Source organism: Hydractinia symbiolongicarpus, chromosome 12, assembly GCF_029227915.1.
Source record: "Hydractinia symbiolongicarpus strain clone_291-10 chromosome 12, HSymV2.1, whole genome shotgun sequence".
Classification (NCBI taxonomy): domain Eukaryota; kingdom Metazoa; phylum Cnidaria; class Hydrozoa; order Anthoathecata; family Hydractiniidae; genus Hydractinia; species Hydractinia symbiolongicarpus.
Window position 1 is genome coordinate 10637059 of NC_079886.1, and position 21256 is coordinate 10658314.

Genomic DNA, 21256 nt, shown 5'->3' on the forward strand with positions numbered 1-21256 from the left:
AGTTCTTCTTGGGTCTTTTAATGCATTTTTCAGGCTCGCCTTTCTTTTTAGCATTAACGTACTATGAGAAAAAAAGAAAAATATTAAATAAATACTTTCTTTGAGCAAAACATTTGCCACTTAAAACTACTGCGAAAATAAAAATAAATATCACCCTACCCCGTCAAAGCTACCATTCACATTAGGCATCACTATCGTTGAACTTTTAATAAATGCTCTTGGTGTCAAAATAATTTCATTCGACGAGTACGTTCTTGATTCAAAACTCTGTTTTACACTGCCATAACGACGCACAGTAATGGAGCTATTTGAGTTCATAACTTGCGTGGCGACAGACCGAAATTTCAAAGCAAAACTTCGATTCGTGGGAAAATAGAAATCGTCATCTGAGCAAACTTTCTCCAGTGGCATTGTGCATTTCTGCCGAAAGTAGCAACTGCATCGTGTGTTTGATGGACAAGCTGTAAATTCCTTAACACCATTGGTTAACTTATAGTATCCTGATAAGTCATCTTTACAATAATACCCCGCAATCTTCTTCTTATGGTAAGCTTGAATGCAGTAAAAAGATTGTACAAGCAAAAGAGCACAACCAAACCAATTGGAATACATGACTTCTTGATGTAGCTAATGGTGTAATTCAATTCTTGTTAACTTTGTTTTATGTGTTCTCAAGGCAGGATATACTTTAATTACTAATTAACAACGTGGGCACCTAATTTAATTCTTCTTTGGAATGTACCTTACTTCCAAAAGGTCATTACAGGATCAAAATGCAACTCCTTAAACGTCGTTATTTTTTTCTGTGTGTTTGATAACATGATAACTTTCTGTTAACATGATCTGAGCAGACAGAACCATATCATGATGTATATCTTAATGTCATACCGAATGATATCAGAATTAAAAATAATTGACTAGTAACGCAATGGGGGATGGTGATTATCTTCAGAGCCATCTTTACTTATAACCTAATAAAGTGACAGGAAGTTATTTAAAACAGGAAGACTTCTGGTTTCTACGTGCGATTTAAAGTCATATGCCTACTCCTTATAGAGTGAAATAATGGAATTTTTCCTCGTGATAATAATAATTTCTTTGTAAACTGGAATGACTTTATACAATGTCAAGTTTTTGAAATATAATTATAAAAGGTTTGATTTTACTTAAAATATAAAACTTCCTACAGACGACTTGTTTATATTCCCCAGACCTCTTACGCAAATCGACAGGCAAAATAATGCTGGCGGTAAGTCGTGGGCCAGTCCATTCCAAACTTTATTTTCAGTTAGAGGCATCTTTTGATCTCGAAATTAGAATATAGCTTGAATGTAGTTTAGATTTAGCTCATATATCAATGAAAAGATGCTAGTAGCCACAATACAAAAGTTTCAACCATAATTTGACTTTCTTTACCTACGGTCTGCATTTTTTTGCCTGTCGATTTTTCTGATTTGTATCGCGCATGTGCAAAAATCCCGGAAAAACGTAAACATTGAAAGTCATCTATACAATATCAAAATAGCAATATCAAAATATTAGAATATTAATATGAAAACAAGTGGTGAGAAAAAATCTCCGAAATACTTGAACAAGCATTCTTCTGAAAAAATGAATTTGCATTGCAATAATTAATTGATAGGCATAAAAACAGTATAATGTCCAGCGCCATTCTAAAGCTTGCTCAACATAAGCTGAAGCGTAGCCTTAGAAATTTTTTAATTTGTTTCTTTTTGGCCTATCAGCTTTTTCAAAATACGCTGGAAAAAAGACTACGAAAAAAGAGCACGCACTGAATTTGGAGTGTAGTTTAGCTGTCACGTGATTAAATAAATAAAAGTAGTATATTCAGTGCTTTTTTGTATTGCTTGCTGTGACGTATCGTATTTTATCTAAATAACAGGAAAATCACGTCTCACAAGGATTCGCCATGTCCTTCCATAAGTGTTGTCGACAATACTTAAAGAATTTATTTTAAGACACAAGTCTTTTCGAATTGGTTGTTCTATTGACATCACCACAAAAATCAAAAATCAAATTTATTTCCATTTGTTAGTGTTTTGTTAGGATGCGAGGTTTCCTCACAATAATAAAATTCGTGATAATGCATTTTTTTTCTGATACCATCTTATACATATAATCAACATGAACTCTTTTTCTACAACGAGAAGAGCTATATATATCCGATTTGTGTTAAAACGTCAACTATCACGCCTATTTATCCGTAGTTTTTACAATGTTTCACCTTTGAACTCTGTTAAAGCTTACACAATTTATTTTATCTTATGTAACTCAACAAAAAAGATTAAACAGTAAAAAAAACAGATCTACAAAGATTCCCAGACGCGAATAACCTCTTGGTTGTATTTTTACTCGATGGCCTTTTTGCCTTGCATTCGTAGCAAAAAATAACTGCAAAGTATCAAGAATCTTTCTTGTTCTTTGTTTTTAATTAACAAAGTCTATTAATGCATGATGGAATAAAACAGAAAAGACTTTATGATTAAAATATAACCGTGGAAAGTTATATGTTATTAAATTAGGTATTATCAACTTACCATTATCGCGGAAACCCAATCTGTAACCTCATAACGCTTTAAAGCGAAACAATTCAAGGTCAATTTCGTTCGACTTGTTCTTATGCGTTGTTTCCAATCAATGTTGTTATTATACAAAGTTTGTACTTTGTGGCAACAACCGCTCCTTGCCCCCAAAATCTGCTATAGTTTTTTCTCTTACATGTGTCGGCGTTTTTATTGATTTGTTAGCATCAAAAGTTGTTTAATCATTGGCAGAATCAGAATCCAATAGAAACATGCTAACATGGTAGTTGTGATAGGACATCATTAAAAAGTTGGGAAGTTTGATAGCAAGAATATATGAAGTGCTCGGTTATCAGAGAACTATACAATATCTACAATCGTCTAGAAAAACTAGCTTTCTTAGGAAGAAATTCACTGATCTGCATTAGGACCAATCTACTTTACGAAACAAGAATGCCAGCTACGTTGCCTTAAAATTACGTGGTCCAGGAAGGTGGATATACCGTCCCCCGTATATGTTTTTCCTATATCTCTACTCTTTTGTTATAATTCAATTCTACGATACCAACGTATTATATTTATCAGTAGGAAACCTGCCTGCCAAATTGTTAGGTTGCACACTTTTAAGACCAATTGATATTGACAATCGAAATATCCATATTTGTGAAAAGTAAAAAATAAAACAGTTAAGAGAAACTTCAAACAGAATGTTAAAATTTGTTCTAGAACTAAAATAAGTGAATTGTAAATAGAAATTGGTAGTCCGGAGAAATTCAAAAAATTCGAAGCTTCTGGTAATGTCACAGAAAAAGTGATGACGCATGTGAAAATTTATTTCACATACTTTAACTATGCTAAGTTTGATTTTATTTGGTAACGCTAGTCAGAAGTTATGGTAGCTGTTTTTTACTTTGCATAACAGATATGCAGAAAATCGAAAAACATACAACAGACAATAACATTTAAAGACATTAAGTTTCGAGGAACACAAAAAAATTGATTATAGGTTGTTCCATTTGAAATACTGAATGCTGCACAAAAACGTTATTTGGAGAAACCTTTCTAACCTTCTTTCTAACCTTCTTTCTAACTTCCACGAGGTTAATTTATAATAGAATATAGCAAGTTAAACTCTCAAGAATTTAATTTTTTGTAGATTTTAACAAGAAAACGCTGGCGAATCAAAGTTCTATGAGCTGGATAAACTGTCTGTAATCATAAAAAATTTGCGTTAGTAATTGGTGTTGCTTTTAAGAAGTATTTAAGATTCGTGGGTTTGATTTTCACGAAAATGCCTTAAATTTTTAAAAATAACAAATTCTAATAACAAATTAAATTTTTAAAAATAACAAATTCCTTCACAAACAAGATTCTCTAGTTATTGTTACGAATAAAACTTGTCAAGATGCATAACTATTGATATTTCATAGTTCGTTTTTAGAAGAATTGTAAAAAAATTTCCTAACGAAAAGTGATCACTATTTAAAAATGGAAAGATAGCTAGCCCTTCTCAATGTCGTGCTCACATACATCATTCAAAAAAGAAATGCGATCGAGGAGAACTGAGCCAGTAATATGATCTTATATATTCTGTATTGATAAAAACTAGCTGTAACTATAAAATGGACTAGCTGTAACAACTTAATACAGCTATGTCATTTGAGGTTCTGAAAGGCATTTTAAAAATACTTAAACCTTATCCAATGAAAACCACTGTTATTTCCTTTCTGGGGGAGGAAAACCACAATGAACTCAGCAGAATTTTTAATCACAGAAACAAAAGGAAATTGTATTCTTAAAGTTTGTGCACAATAACAGAAAGAAAGCAATTTTGGGTCCAGGATATTGCATGTTTGTTAGTTAATTATGTTGATTAATTCATTATATTGCTATACCAGTAAAATTGTTTCCGTCATTAGTGATTTAGTACTAATTTGGAAGGCATTAGTCCGTTTAATACCAAAAGTAACACACGCGACAGAGCATAGCAACTGTATCTTGTGTAACTTATTTTTAGTTTTGTTTTACATTTAATGAAAATATTGTATTAAACTAAGAAAATTTTTCAGTGCCAAATGTTTTTAATTTGTCTAATTATACCGGGAAAGAATGTTGTTCATCATTAATGTTTGTTGGCAAGAAAATTGGATTAATTTTTTCTTGATCGAGTTGTTTATCATCCAAAGAAAACGTAGGGACAATTATGGACCGGAAATAATATTATTAGCATAGTGATCATAGGTGTATTAAGTATCCATTCGAAGTTTATTGATTCTGAATTTAATGCAATTTTAATAGTTGACTGAGTTTATTATCTTTTCGTTTTTACTATTTTTAGTGCATTAAGAAAAAAAAATCTTTTAAAATGCGAAGATACAAACTTTTTCAGATTACACTATTTTCCTTGCCTCATTTCAATGTTACTTTGGTTAAGAATCTGATAGTGCGCCAAAAAAATCAAAAAGATTTGTCAATCATTTTATTTTTTACAATCAAGAAGTTATAGGTTAGTTCTTTCTGACTCTCGTTAACGTGTTACTGATAATTACACATTCTCACACTCCTCTGGCAGAATAAAATACTTCTCGTTTTGCTCTTCTACGATGAAGGAATGAATAATCCTTGTCAATTTGAAGCGCATCCTGAGTACTTCTGAAATGGTAAATAATGGAATGATTTTACCGGTGGCTTTGTTATACTTAAGCCTCCAAGTATGTGCAAACGTTCCATCTGATGCGTACCAGTCCTGGATGATATGGCCAGTCTCTGTTTCGTTCGTACTGATGGGTGTTAGCGCGCGTAGTTCATCATGAAATCCTCTGAATATCTGACTTGCCAACTTGGAACAGCCAGTTGCACTGCTACTAAACTGTAAAAAAACCACACTGTTGTGTAAAAAAGCATTATTTATTCAATTTAATCGCAGCCTCAAACAAAGTGAGATTTGATTGAAAAATAAAAGAGACTATGACAACTGTAGTGTATCAATGCTTTTATGGGAAAGATTCTTTTCCTACTTAAAAACACGCGTTTATCAGCAATATGATTTTAAATAACTTCTGCAATTGGGCGCCCATCGTATGTGTCCAGTGGCTCAGTAAAAACAGCTCAGTCAGTTTTAAATTACATTACTTTTAGAAACACATGGGATGTGTTTATTGATTAGAAGCAATAAAGGCAAGATCTTTCGAGAGCATACAGAATTTCAGGCATAAAATCTTTAAAATTTACCGAACTTTACCAGATGATAAATCATTTTTTAATTGGCGTGTAAGAAAATTTTCCTTGCAACCTTCCCCCTCCTGCGAGCAATTTTAATATTATTTCCTACCAAATCAAAAGATCCTTTTCCGTCAGGAAGTACCAATTGTTGAAAACTTGTCGTTTGAAGCGATATTCTTGTTTCATTTTTGAAAGATTTTTTTTGTTTACCATCCTCGTGAACATATCCCTCTCGAACAACTGAAACTTTAGCTCTTGGATTAGTTTCCGTGCCATTAAAAACGACGGAAAAACTTAGGTTCGCAGGAAATGGTGATTTCCTTTCCGAACATATTTCTTCTATCGGCATTGTACATTTCTGTCGGAAGTAACAGCTACATCTTGTATTGATTGGACACTCTGTGAAGTGTCTTTTGTTATTTACTGAATGATAATATCCCTTTAGGTCATCTCGACAGCATCGGTTCTCGGTACCATCAATGCAGTCCATATCTGCATTGCTATAGAATAAGTAAATCGCAAAAAGTATAAGTCGTACATTCAGACTCATCGTAAGAATATCTGTCTAACGTTCCTGATTAACTTTCACCGTGTTCTGAGTTCGAAGTTCTTAATGCAGAAAACATATAAAGTCTAAATCATGTACCGTTAAGGACCTATCGAACCGTTAAGTTTCGTTGAGCAATCAAGCATAACGTAACGTAACACAACGAAACATTTAAAAATAGGTTCCCCTGTTGTTGCGTTGCCGTAAATACTGTCGAATTGTCGTTGCGCTGCCGTAACTACTTTCGAATCAGATTTTCACCTACCGTTCACATTCCCGATATCTATTTCTTAAAAAAAACTTCGAGAATGCATAAATAGATTGTTAAAAACGTGATAATGTATTCACCTTATTAACATGTAAGAGCGTAAAAAATAACTTTTTCTCTAAAATGATATAAAGTAATCCTCTCCAAGCCGCCACACTACAAATTCCGAAATAAACGTCGTGATCACTAAGCGTTTTACGCTACTTTGTTTTTATGTCCATGCCACAAATATTTCGCTAACTTGTGATTTTATAAAAACATGCACCATGATTGGTTCTATAAAAAAATCATTGCAGCTAACTTCAGACGGATAGACGGATGGACAAAAAACAAAGCTGTTATTGCACGGTACACAATATGGCATCCCCGTAACGCGTCCCGTGTAAGTTGAAGGAATAAGTTTAAGGTGTTAAAATCTGAACAAAGTCATAAAAGATTTCTAAATAATCCTTTATGTGTACAAACAGATACCTCAACAATAACCAATGGGAAGATTTAAGAAAGTGATGAAAGGCTTATCGATAGAATGTATTCTAAAGTTGAGATATTAAACGAATTAAAGACGTTTGTGCATAGTGTGGTAGCGGAAGCACTTGAATCTTTGCCTCGAGTGTTAAACTCTCCGGACAGGATGAATATTAGACTGATAAATGTTCTAGAAGACCGCATTTCGTTTTTGGAAGAGAAAATCAAAAATAAAAATAACCTAATAAATATTTTAGTAAACGCAACGACGAAATCACTACCCGTGACGGCTACCAAAATTTCACAAGATAATAACAGACTTGATGAAAATTTTAATTTCCCTAAGGATCCTGTGAAGCCGAGTCGCAGTAATAAAGAATCATCATCATTTACTCACGATAATCAAATTGCTCATTCACTTATTGATGAATCTATTAGCGATCCAAGGGAAGTTCAACAAAGTCTCAACATTACTCAGCCGAAAACACAACGCAACAAAGATCGAAAGAAAGTAGCGCAAATTATTTGAGACTTTTTGATAAAGGAAGTAAAGGGTTGGAAACATACATCAGCTGAACATAAAGTTGTTGTCAAGTCGTTTTCTGGAGCGACGACAAAATGTATGAAAAGTTATATGATTTCTACTATATAATTCTACACTGTGGTACAAATGACGTACATAAATCAGAGCCACATGAGATCCCAAACAACATTTTAAACTTAGACCTTGATGTAAATACAGATAAAAACAATGTAATTACAGTAGACATCCGTTAATTCGAATGCCGCTTAATTCGAACTTTCCGTTATTTCGAACAAATTGCCAAGTCCCTTGAGCTTGGTTTAATAAAGTCTTATGTTTTGAGCTGCTTAATTCGAACTTCGCTAATTCAAACATTTTGCTAATTCGAACAATTTTTTAATCCCAAGGCTGCATTATGCTCGTTAATGCGAAATTTTGTGTATTGATAAATAAAATCTTATGGAAAAAAAAAAAATGTTTTCATTTTTATTGCATCAATGGTTGCAAAATTTCTTTCAATTTATCGATTAAATTGGCATTTCCAATAAAATGAAGCTTACATAGAATTTGGACGCCTTGCCCATCGCCAAGCAAACAACGTTAAAAGATTTTTAAAAAAAGTTGTAGCAAAGTTGTAGTAAAGTTATATTAGCATAACACCTTTAAACGTTTATTAAAATTCTTGTTTTTTCTGAACTTCCGATAATTCGAACATTCGTTAATTCGAACAAATAATTTAGTCCCTTGCGTGTTCGAATTAACGGACGTCTACTGTATACCAGGTTTGGTACAACGCAGTGACGATAATAGCGCAAATGAGAAAGTGTTAATTGTAAACAACCGCTTGCAAAACTTATGTATTGAAAGAAATATCGGTTTCATTGACAATAGCAATATTAACCCTGAAGAACATTTGAACCGCAGTCGACTGCACTTAAACATAAAAGGAACGTTATTACTGTCTCAAAATTTTCAACAAGTTATATAGAAGATTGACTTCATTGCGACATAAAAAATCTTCCAATAAGTAATGGCTCGGATTCGTGTAACTTATCTAATTATGTTAAAATTTTACGACAAAACATTTGAATAACATAATAATTGGTCATTTGAATATTAATTTGCTACGAAAAATATTGTCCATATGTTTGAAGAAGATGTCTTATTGCTAACTGAAACAAAAATCGATGTTTCTTTTACCGATGCCCAAATTTATAAGAAGGACTATGTTATACAGTTGACTTCTCTATCTCGAACTCGCAAGGGACCAGAAAATTTGTTCGAGATAGAGAAAGTTCGAGATAGAGAAAAATTGACAAAAATTGGATTTTTTCGTAAAAAACGTATTTTTAACCTTCAGTGTATCGGGAGTTGATAGAGGTCAATGAGAGATGTTAAAATGTTAATATTCAATGCACAAGACTTCTTTTAAAATAAATACATAAAATAAATTTACAGCTTCATTTAAAGAAATCGGTTATGTCTTTTTGTTTAAGTGATGCCACTCTGTCTTCATTATACATTTTTTCGAATTTGGAGATAAGCATTTGCATTTCATTGCCTTTTTCGCAACACATTGCTAGATCTTTCAAAAGATCAATACTACACTCGACTTTTGATCTTGATGGTTTTTCGACAACTATATCAAATGAATCATCCTCCATGTCACTGCCATCGTCTTCAGCTTCGTCGTCCTGAGATTTCCGAAATTCATCAATGATATTCTCATTAGACATTTGAGGGGCGGTTGCGATAACCTCATCATCCAAGGTCACAAGATCATTAGCACTGAGATCATTTGGTACCAATGATGGATCAGCCTCTCTTAAATCATCCAAACTTTCTTGAAGATCTTTAAATGGGTCATCCGAATCAGCAATAGCATCCTGTTGTCCTGTAGAAGAGATTCCAGATTTCTTAAAACAATTGATGATGGTTTGTTTAGTTACAGCCTCCCAAGAATCAGCCAGTATCTTCATTCCGCTTAAAATTGAAATCTTTGGCAAAGGTTTGTTGTTCTCCAAAGCACTGCACAGCAAACGTACAACTCTCCTTCGGTAATGCGCTTTTAGACTTCGTATGACACCTTATTATTATTATAACTATGTTATTTACCTTTTTTTCCATTTGTCCAGCCAACCATCGGAAACTTGAACAATCAAAGTTTTTAGCAAAACTGAGTGCCTTTTCTTTTATCAAATTGCCATCGATCGGAATGTTTTGGCTTCTTTGAACAGTAAACCATTTGAAAACAGCCTTGTCTATCTGCTCATAATCACAGCCTCGAACCTTTTTCGAACCAGACGCGGTTTTTTGTTCTTCCAAGCTTTGTAGGATCTTATGTTTTTTTTTTCATCCAAGTTGAAATTGTATTTTTGGGATCCCGTATTTTTCTGCTGCCTCCTTGTTTGACATTTCTTTCTCGATTTCCCGAATTATTTGACATTTTTGAATTAAAGAAACGTTATTGAGTTTTCTTTTTAAAGCCGACATCTTCACCTCAAGAAGGTTTCTGGTTCAAAACACTGTAAACAATGTTTTGTGAGTGACTTTAGAATTCGAACGTCAAACATTTTCGTTCGAAAATGGAACATTTTAATTCGATTTTTAGTGTAAATAGGTTCTTAAATCCGGAAAAGTTCGAGATAGAGAGAGAAACAGTCAGACGGGACCGAGATTTTGGTTCGAGATAGAGAGGTATTCGAGATAGAGAGGTTCGAGATAAAGAGAGGAAAATAGCTTAGAGCCTACACAAATGTCCAAGGGACCGAGACTTTGGTTCGAGATAGAGAGATGTTCGAGATAGAGGGTAGTCGAGATAGAGAGAGTCAACTGTATTAAGAAAAGACAGAAATGCTCACGGCGGCGGTATTTTATTTTATGTAAATCAAGAATTATCTTTTAAACAACTTAATAGTTATATATTTCCAAGTGATACTGAAGTCATGTGTCTCGAAATTAACTTGAGGAAAAAAAATACTTGTCATCGGATCCTACAAATCACCTAATCTAGAAAATCGCTATTTCCTTACTTAAATCGGTAAAGCTCTTAATGTGTATCTTAGTGCTTACGTTCATTTTATTGTTATGGGTGATTTTAACATGGAAGTTGCTAATACGACGCTTGATGAATTTTTTGACTTTATACGGACTTGAAAAGTTAATAAAATCGTCAACTTGTTTCATTTCTGCGAATTACCTACCTGTATCGACTTAATTCTAACAAATTAACAAATATGTTTTAAAAATAGCTCGACCATTGAAACAGGGATATCTGACTAGCATGTATTTGTGTGTACTATGATGAAATTATCTGTTGTCAAATGTGATGCTCATGTTAAATATTACCGTAATTTAAAGAAAGTTAATCTAATAGAGTTTAAAAAGACTTTGAAATCAAACTTGCGTATTCATTGTTCAGAAAATCAAGATTACAATTCATTACATCTATGCCTAATAAACACATTAGACTCCTTTGCCCCACTAAAGAAAAAGTATTTGCGATTTAACCATGCACCGTTTATAACCAAGAAATTAAGAAAGGCGATCATGCAAAAATCAAAATTACGTCACAAATACAATAAAAACCCATCTCCTGAGAGTTGACTAAAATTCAAAAGACAAAGGCACTACTCTTTAAATCTACTACGTTCTATAAACAGCAAATATTATGAAAATTTAGAAACGTCTAACATAGCTGCTGATAGCAAACAATTCTGGAAGTCAACGAAACCCTTATTTTCAAATGTATCTCATCACTCGAATAAGATAACTCTCATTGAAAATGAAGAAATCGTCAAAAAGAATAAAGATGTCTGTGAAGTATTCATCACTATTTTGCAGATATTACATCCTCACTACCCACTAAAGCAAATGCAAACGAAGCGAATATCAACTCTGTAGAAGATGCGATAGAATCACACGAAAATCACCTGAGCGTAATCGAAATTTGGAAAAGTGTAGAAGTCACAGAAATGACTCAATTCCGGCCTGTTTCTCAAAATGATGTTAATGAAATAATACGTAATATGGACTCGAAAAAGTCTTCTCCTGTTAACCCTATTATACCTGGGGGGGGGCACAAAGTGCCCGCGGCCTTTTTGACTAGGCATAACTTTAGATACGCATGTGATTAAGTGCTAAAATTTTGTGACTATTCCTAACTTTTATTATTGCTTCTGATGAAAAAAAATATTTTTGGAAAAATTTTGTACTTTGCCGGGGGTATTGCTTTTTTTGGATGGGGGTAAATTTTTTGGAATTTTGAAAACCGTTGACATTCATGTAAGAATTTTTTAAGATGTTGTATTGGGTATGTAATTATTTATTACATGTATGTTGGTTACTAAGTGGTAACCAAAGTGTTTCTAAGGTGATATATGGTTACTACGGGTAAAAAGCAGACCGGATTATACTGTTTTCCTTAGCTCGATTATCTTTAAATGTCATTTTCTACATATATGCTAAGTTTATTGAGATGAGCATCAATGTTTCTGGTAGAACGGGTCTTTTTATCTTTATCGTTAAAATAAGAATTTTTTGTGCCGAAATGACGTCATTATTATCCCAATGACGTCATTAAAATCACTTTTTTCATGTGAAACACATATTTTAGTATTCATTCACAAATCTACCAAGAATGAAGCCAATATCATTAGTAACACGCGAGAAATTAAAACGTACTGAAAAATTGGGAAAATGACCATTTTTAACACGTGTGACGTCATTTCTAATTCCTATGACGTCATCAAATTATTATTTTACCTGAATTGACTTTGTACTAAGACATTCTCAGATTAAGCCAAGTTTCATCACTTAAGCACAAGTGGTTCAGGATTTATGGCCCGCGGGCACTTTGTGCCCCCCCCCCCCCGCCCTCAGAAGGGCCAAAAAAGCTCAGGTATAATAGGGTTAACGATTTTCCTCTTTATTTACTTAAATTATGCATTGATATAATAACGCCCTATCTCACTTTTATTATAAATTTTTATTTTGAAAATTGTATTTTTTCTGATGAGCTGAAACTAGCTGAGGTTATACCTATTTACAAAAAGGGGATCTTAATGACAAGCAAAAATATAGACCTGTAAGCTTACTCTATAATCTATCAAAGGTTCTTGAAAGGCTTGTTCTCAAACAGGTAAATAACTTTATGGCTAATAAACTGAGTCCATGTCTATCAGGATTCAGAAAAGGTTACAATACCCAGTATGCACTTGTAAGAATTATTGAGAAATGGAACACTAGACATTAAGGATGTTGTTGGGGCAGTTCTAATAGACCTTTCAAAGGTCCTTGATACGATTATTCATAGCCTACTTATTGCAAAGCTTCGTGTCTATGGTTTTGCTAAAAGTGCTTTGCATTTCATTTATTCTTATCTTAGCAACCGTTTTCAACGAGCCAGAATAAACTCTGTTGTTAGTACTTGGCGTCCTCTTCTTGTTGAAGTTCCTCAAGGATCTATTCTAGGTCCTCCATTTTTTATTATCTCTATGAATGATTTATTTTGGTTCGTCTCACTTTCACAAATTTGTAATTTTACTGACGATAATACTTTATATGCTGGCGGCAATACCCTAGATAAAGTTAAATCAATTTTACTCACAGATTTATCTATATATTACAAAATTGGTTTAATGAGAACTTTCTTTTCGTAAATTTAAATAAATATCAATATATTACGATGGGAAGTATCGACAATTTTATTTCTTTTAAAGGTCAGACTATTAAGTGGAGTTCGACAGTCGAATTGCTCGGTGTTACGATTGATACAAAACTAAAATTTGCCGCACATATTAGAAACATTTGTTCTAAAGCCAGTAGGAAGCTTAACGTTCTTCAGAGAATTTCTTTGTATATTTCTCCAAGAAAAAGGGAAACTTCTTTTTAATACCTTTATTCTTTCTCAGTTCTCCTATTGTCCTTTGATATAGATATTTTGTGGGTGTGTAGCTAAGAATCGTATCAATCTTGTACATGAACGTTGTCTACGCATAATTAATAATGATAGCACATCTAGTTTTGAGGCTCTTCTTAGTTTATCAAATAGTAATTCCATCCATGTTATTAACTTAAGAAGTCTTATGAAAGAATTATATAAATTTTTAAACGGAATATCGCCTCGTTATATGTCTGAAATTTTTTGCATTAGAGAAAATAACTATAACTTACATAATTTTAGTCTGGTAAAGCGCTCGACTTACCGCACACTATCATATGGTTTAAATAGTCTTGCTAATCGTACAGGAATTTTATGGTTATCTGTCCCATCTTCCGTCAAAAACTCTCCTTCGCTTTGCAGTTTTCATCGTTCAATACGGTCCTGGAAGGGTACTGATCGCTCATGTAAAATATATAACCCAGTGCTAAGATTTTTTTGAGCATTATTATGCGATTTTTTTTATTTTTTTTATTTTTATTTTGTTTTGTTTTGTTTTTTAGTCGATTTAAATCAGTTTTTCTTTTTAACTACTGTAAAATTGACTTTAAATAAGGAAACAAATAAATAAAAAAATCTTAGTGATAAATGTTATAAATGTTTAAAGTGATAAATGTTATAAATGTTTAAAGTTTCGTCGCTTTTGAAAATTTTTTTTGGTAAAGAAATTCGTTATCTGGCATCATTTTTACCGACAAATGTAACGAATGTTATTCTTAGTATAATTTCTCTCTCTTTAACCCCTCAACGCCAAGTTAGTGAGAAAGAGACAAAAGATTTGACTCAATAAAAATGAAATGATAAAAAAGCTTTACTCAGAATAATACTATTTAGACATAAGACCGTTCAAAATAGCCCTTAGTATAAAATTTCATTGGTTAAAATTTTCGTTGACCAAAAAATCGACAAAAACATTTGTCACTTTTTATCGATGAATTTTGCAGAATAAATTTTTCTTAGCTTTCTCAGATCCGGCGATGAGAAAAACATGGTAATTTTCATGTTTACTTTGAGGTACCATTTATGCAATTTTTCATACTTGCCAGGAGATTTTGCGTGGAAGATGGTCGGAATCATTACGTAAATGTTAAAAAAAATAAAAATATAATACATAAAAATATTAAAATGATTTTGACTATTGAAGATAGCAGCGCAGGCAAAAGCGCTTCTCAATGTTGCGCAATAAATTGGGGAAATTTAATACGTCCGCTTCGAGCCGAGCTGTTTACATATGGAAGTGGCTTAAAGATGGGTGTGGCTTAAAGATGGGAGTGGAATTTCGCCTTAAAATAAAAGTAACCTCTAGTTACATAGTTTTAAATTAGGTTTAAGTTAACAGCTAAACTTCTTCCATAAAAAACAAAAATGCTTGGTGACTTTTTGATGGCCTGGATAGCCATTGTTTTTTGTACAGTATAAACTAAAGTGATTGGATGTGACCAGATGATACACAACTCTGTCTTTGATAAGAAATATTTTTTGAATTTATCTAAATGTGCGATGCGATTTACCCTTCGCAAGAATTACAATGGCTGTCTAATAAAGCTTTTTAATACGAAGTATAATAATAATAGGTATAAATATAACAAATAAAATATAAATATAGATGAAAATTTAATTCCAAAAATTTTTGTACTTAAGCTGAAAAAGTTTTACTTTTCACATTCTTTCATAGTGTAGATCGATGAAATTAACAATAGCTCTTGCTAATGCTTTCGCGTAAGCCGGCGCCGCATCTTTATTTCTATATTTTCGAGGTGTTTCGATTTGCACTGCATCCACACTTCCAGTATTGATAGAACCATGCTCAAAAATATTGTAGGCCCCTCTAAAATAGTTTCCATTTGTTTTTTGGTTGACTGGAGAGGGTATGGTATTGACACCTTCGCTTTGTAAAAAATGGCCTAAACTGCAATCTCCGCAAATTAAATCTTTTAAAGGAAACTTTGATGTCGTACAGAGTGATCTCATTGAGCATTTCTCCTTGTTGTAAGATTCCTGGTTAAGGGCTCCTTTTGTAATGAGATAACCTAACTCAACCCATTCTTCTGGGTGTGTTTGTCCATGTAAATCAACCATCAAACCAACGTCAACAGTTCTTCCAGCTAACGAAAGGAAATCGTGGTACTCTTTGTAAGCAATTATTGCATCTTCATTTTGTAACGTTGCTTCTTCTATTCCCCTGTTGGCATCAATTTTACAACGGTGTAGATCACATATTATTAAATGAGGTGCATGCTCGGAAGAAGTCAACTGGATGATTTCGTCTCGTAGTAGTAATCCTAATTCTTTGGTATATAAATCCTTGATAACAGATACTTTAATGTTCCCACCATTCTTCACCACAAGGTCACTCTCATCTCTGTTCGGTATCGAAGTGGGTTTCATCGAGCCACCATGGGGCACTGAAATGATAAGTTTTGATTTTCCTCCGCCATGATTATATTGTACGTATTCATTAGTGCCATATGATACACGACACGGAATATTTAAATTTTCCATGAGTTAATAGCCTAAATAAGAAATATATACATATATACCGATTGTAATACATCTTGAACCCTTTTCAAATACTGCTTAAAACAAATCCTAATGATTTAATTTGAAATCTGTACACAGCGCCTTTATTCATCCGCCCACTTTCACCCGCCTTTTTCTAGTATACACCAATCACAGCTATATGTTCATTCAAAATACAAAAAGTTAGCAAGAAGATTAACATCGACGACATAATGGTTTGTAGTGTGTTTAAATAAACACAGGAATCATCTTAAAATTTATTATCCGCCGTGTTAAAATACACATAAAACAAAAAGTTGGCTTTAAAAAGGAGCTCTGTCAAGCAAGTGTCTCCATGAGATGAATTCCCATCACTTAAAAATATCATACTAACTCCAGGCTGAAGCATTTAGGGCATATAGATTCTGATTGTTTCCGATTTATATTTTTGTGGTGTTGCATTCTGTTGAGAAAACGTTTTCTCTTTCGCGTTTTCGACCAAAGAATTTGAATATTTACATTTTAAAGAATACATTCCGGTATAATGAGATTTAAAAGCCAGGTTTCCCAACACAACATATATTCTTGAATTGCAAAAACTAGTGATACATGAAAAAATTGTACATTTCATGACGGCAAGGACTTGTAAATGAATTTGTTCGGGTTAAATGAAACATTAAAAATGGAAACAATAAAATTTAGGGCACTGCACATGCTCTTTGAAATTTAACGTTGGCTGAAGTACAGTGGAACCTTCTTAAGACGGACGCATGCAGGACCAGAGATTTTGTCCCTTTAAAGAGGTGTGCGTCTGAGGGGTTTTGCTTATTTTGGCAAGACATGCAGAAGAAGTTCTAAAACAAAACCGGGAATCCATTACGCATGCTCATATTACGTTATCTTAGGTTATGACCAAGTGAAGCAGAGGTGACACACGTCTACCTACTGTACTATGGATGAGAGCTACCTTGTAAACGCCACGTTAAGCCTTGTGCTCACTGAAGGCGATAGAATTAATCTCTATTTCTGAATAGTGATTAATACAAAAGCAGACAGTAATGAGGAGCTTGATTGGATGTTTCATGCAGTTCTTTTGATAAAAAAAAAAGTAAAAAAGTAAGAAAAAGAAAGATATGGGTAAAGAATATGTACAAAGACTGGGATTTCAAGCTCTTCCTCAATTCTTCGCCAAGCATTCTTTTTGGCCTGCTTGTCCTTTTAAAATTCATCCCCTTTGTCATACAAACAAGGATATTTCTTAATACAATTGAAGATTTCCACCCTTTAGGTAGATTGATTGTTTTTCTGACCATGATGCTAATCCGACGACTAAACGTGTGAATTATTGTTTTCAAAACAAAACAACGAAGTATTCAATCAACCTTTCCCACAACATACACATTCGAGTGTTTTATTTTTTTGAATTTAGAATGTTTTTTTTTAAAATTTAAATTTCGAATGTCGGCATTTGAAAAAATTCCTTTGATCTTAGCAATAGGTCTAATTTTTAAAGCGATAGAAATGAAAACATTTCATTCCTATCGCTTTCCACAATAGACCCAAGTTCTAAAAAATGGAACAAAAAAGCGATAAAAATAAGCGATAGAACTGATTCCGTGTCTACTAAAGCAAGTTCTGAAATTTTAACGATAGAATAAAGCGATATGTTCTATCGCCTTCACAAGGCTTTAGTGGTCAATAAAAAGCTGTAAAAAAGTTAACTTAATAACACGTAACACGTAAGTATTGCAAACAGTTGTTCAGACAAAAAGAAAAACAATAAAATATTGATTTTTGATATTATGGTCAAAATGTTTCTTCGTACGCTTTATAGTGGTATACAGTTTTCTCTCCAAGTAACGGACACTCCAAAAGGCGGACACCTCTGATTAGCGGATCTTTGGTCCACCAGCCGTTTTCAAGTCAACGTCTCATAAAAAACTTTCCAAATAGCGGACATTTAATTAGCAGACAATATTTTTTGCACTAAAGAGCAAATATAGCTTTTTTTCTACCCAATGAGCTGACAGTCCAAAAAAATCGAAAGCTAGTAAAGAAAAATAGACAAAGTTTTTTTAACATTTATTTCGTCAATTTTCTTTATTAGCCACTTTATCAGCTTGTTATGGCCATATGGTTGAGTGCAATACTCTAGGATCTGCCATTGATATGCCATAAAAAAGAAGTTATAGCCATTCCACTATGTAAAAAATTATTGGAAATTACAGTTATACCCATGTGATGCAGAAAAGGGGTCTGGGACTGAGCACAAATGTGAAATTCCAAGATCCTAGTGCATTGCAATAGTATACTAGCATCGATGGTGTCCGCTAATTGGAGAGTAGCTTTAATGTATTCCCATGAAAATAGCTGTGTTGGGATATAAAATAAGTGTCCGCTTTAGACTGTCTGCTTTTAATAGATTTTATTATAAGAGTTTATTCAGATATCTTCCGAAAGAAATTTTTTTCTCTGTCTTTAACACTCGTGCCCTCCCCTCTGTTTAACCTTTTTTCCACGTTTAATGACGTCATTAGCAAAAAGGTGCAGACATCAGCAGATTTTTTAAACTAATTGTTTCTTAAGGTCTTGGCAATACTTATTGTAAGTTTTATGTCGATTGAACATCAACTTTAGAAATAGAAAGGGGGAACGGGAAGGGGACGAATCACCCCCTTCTCAACATCGAAGACCCACAAATAACTCGGCACAAAAAGCTTACAGAGGTTCCACTGTGTTTTTGTCGGTACATGTTCAACTTGAAATTGTTCTTATTTTGCTCGTGTATTTTAATCAAATATTTGTACAACATCACAATAATTTTACCACCCGCATGACGTTTAAAACTAGGTTTTTGTTAATTATCTTCTCTTTGTTGGATTTGGAGTGAGAAGAATAACATCTGAAATAATGACCTTCAATTTAAGCCTTCCCCTCCCTTTCCCCAAAAAAAACAAAAAAAACGAGACCAAAAATACCTCTCGACCAGAAATAGAGTTAACATTGCCATTATTTTGTTCTTAATTTCAACCATTCCCAGTCTCATTTTTGTTATAAATTACTCTAATAAAAAAATGTGTCGTACATGCATTCCTGTGTTGATAAAATAAAGTAGTATCCTTCATATGATAGTAATACGCAACCTCGTTCCCAGTGCTTGTTATGTTTTTTTTATTTTAGACGGCGAAACTACGGCGATATAAAAACAGACAACAATCAGTGGAAACAAAATTATGTCATACCTTGATATGTCTTCCTGTTTGTGACAGTTTTAGTTATTTGAACCTGATTCACTTTTGCTCTTCTTTCACTGTTGTTGCTATCAATGAAGAAACTCAGTCTTTAGTGCAGAAAACAATATTGGTCGTGTCAACTAAAAAAGGCGTAGATAAATATTTAGATAATTAAGTATGATTTTACAATACCTTGTTAATAGTAAAAACTGTTTGACATATCCTTCAACATTTTTCCACGTTTTTTAACAAAGACACCAAACAAAATCTTATTATGACTGTGGATTTAAAAGTTCTTTGAATAATATTTTTTGTTTTAATGATAACGTCAGAGTCTTTCATAAGGTTTTATAATACACATTTATATTAACCTACTTCAAACCAGCTTTAAACACTCTAATATTTGACAGTTATGAGTCAATCGATCGACCAATCTTGTCATTTGACATCACTATGCCAATAGAAATTTATCTAATAACGCGGTCTACAAAGTTTTTGTGTCGCTTCCTGTAATCCGACTTTTTATCTTGTAGAAAAATTACACTAAAAAGGAAATAAAACATATTAGAATCAACAGTAAAGTATTGTTATTTTGTCAGACTTATTCATTGAAGTAAAAAAGACGCAAAGCTTGCGTCTTTAACAGAATGTCTCATCGACTTTCATAGCGATTATCTAGTTTAATTGTGGAACGATTACGCATGAATCAACACACCATAATGCATGAAATCATTATGCCTGCTTTTAAAACTTTTATTAAACCATTAGACGTAAAAGCATAAAACATTGGTTTCTTGTAATGCTAACTGACTTTAAACACTATACACTTTTAACAAAAGAAACACAGCTTTACCGAAATTAAAATCTGTATTTTGTATTTACATGTTTTATTTGAATCTTGATGTCTTTCTCGATGTCGATTTAACGGTCTTTCATTATATATAAATAAAAAGAAATAAAAAATTTATCAATCAATGTGTTATAATTACTTATTTAAATAAAATCATAAGATATTTAAAACTTTAATAAAAGAGAAATTTGCCGTTAAGAAATATAGTATTTACTACGCTTCTTGCAATGATCATCCGTAAAATGTGTTTTCTTTCAGTAAATGTCTTTTGTATATCTTTCTGACGTTATGATTTTCCTGTTATTTTGTTATATCAATCCCTGTTTACGTATTTCGTTACAATTACGATAGTTTCCTGTTAACCACAGAAACTTTGAGTAATGAGAAAGCTAAAAAGGAGATATCTTATCTTGCAAGCTTTTTCATTAAGCTCTGACTAAAAGTTTTAGTTAAATAAATAATTTAAATCTTGTTAAAATAGTCCCCGGACAAGAAAATTTTCTTGGGACATTTTTTTTTTCGCGCAGGAAAAACTTTTATTGGCTGGAAAAGAATTTTTTCAACTTTCAGAATTCCGTCATATCCATGAAAAAATGTCCGTATAATGCTGTAAACCAATTTTAATGCGCGTGCTCATGTTTGAAATTTTTTTTGTCTGGGAACTATTTTAACAAACAAAGATCAGTCTTTAGCAACGTAAGTCAAACTTCCACAACTCTTTTCTTATATATAAAAAAACAAGTAAAATGAAAGTAACACAAATTCCAAAAGTTGCATTAAACAAAGAGCATTCTATAAAAAGTGCAATTTCGAAAATTTCCTCGGACTCTTCGAATTTATTTGTGGCCACTTCTTCTACACCCCTTCACTTAAGTATCGTGTTGAAGGCCCCGTGGAAAAGTGGTATCGTGTGCAAAAAATTTATAAAAATATTTCTTCCTTTTATGGTATAACTTTAGGTTGGTTTTAAAAAGCAGACTTATACCATTTTTAATAAAGAAACAAGTATATAAATTCATGAAATATATTTATCGTACTTCTAGTGCATCATAAGACATTGACTTGACTTGACTTTACTTGGACTAGATTCCACATTTTCACTTTTCTCTAAGCAAACGCAAATTTTATTGGAAGGTACCGACTCAGTTCTTAATAAAGGCGTTGA

General features: G+C 32.9%; 2 protein-coding genes across 2 annotated transcripts; both read right to left on the reverse strand.

The window, feature by feature from the left end:
- Positions 1 to 4082: 4082 nt before the first annotated feature.
- On the reverse strand, positions 4083 to 7100 carry LOC130622057 (uncharacterized). The gene is made up of 2 exons (XM_057437451.1): positions 5875 to 7100; positions 4083 to 5412 (listed from the first exon to the last, which is right to left on the reverse strand). The coding sequence occupies exons 1-2, from the start codon at positions 6313 to 6315 to the stop codon at positions 5089 to 5091; spliced, it is 765 nt and encodes a 254-aa protein (XP_057293434.1). The 5' UTR covers positions 6316 to 7100; the 3' UTR covers positions 4083 to 5088.
- Positions 7101 to 15080: 7980 nt separating this feature from the next.
- Positions 15081 to 19762, reverse strand: LOC130622056 (uncharacterized). The gene is made up of 3 exons (XM_057437450.1): positions 19617 to 19762; positions 19251 to 19381; positions 15081 to 16022 (listed from the first exon to the last, which is right to left on the reverse strand). The coding sequence occupies exon 3, from the start codon at positions 16009 to 16011 to the stop codon at positions 15169 to 15171; it is 843 nt and encodes a 280-aa protein (XP_057293433.1). The 5' UTR covers positions 16012 to 16022; positions 19251 to 19381; positions 19617 to 19762; the 3' UTR covers positions 15081 to 15168.
- Positions 19763 to 21256: the final 1494 nt, after the last annotated feature.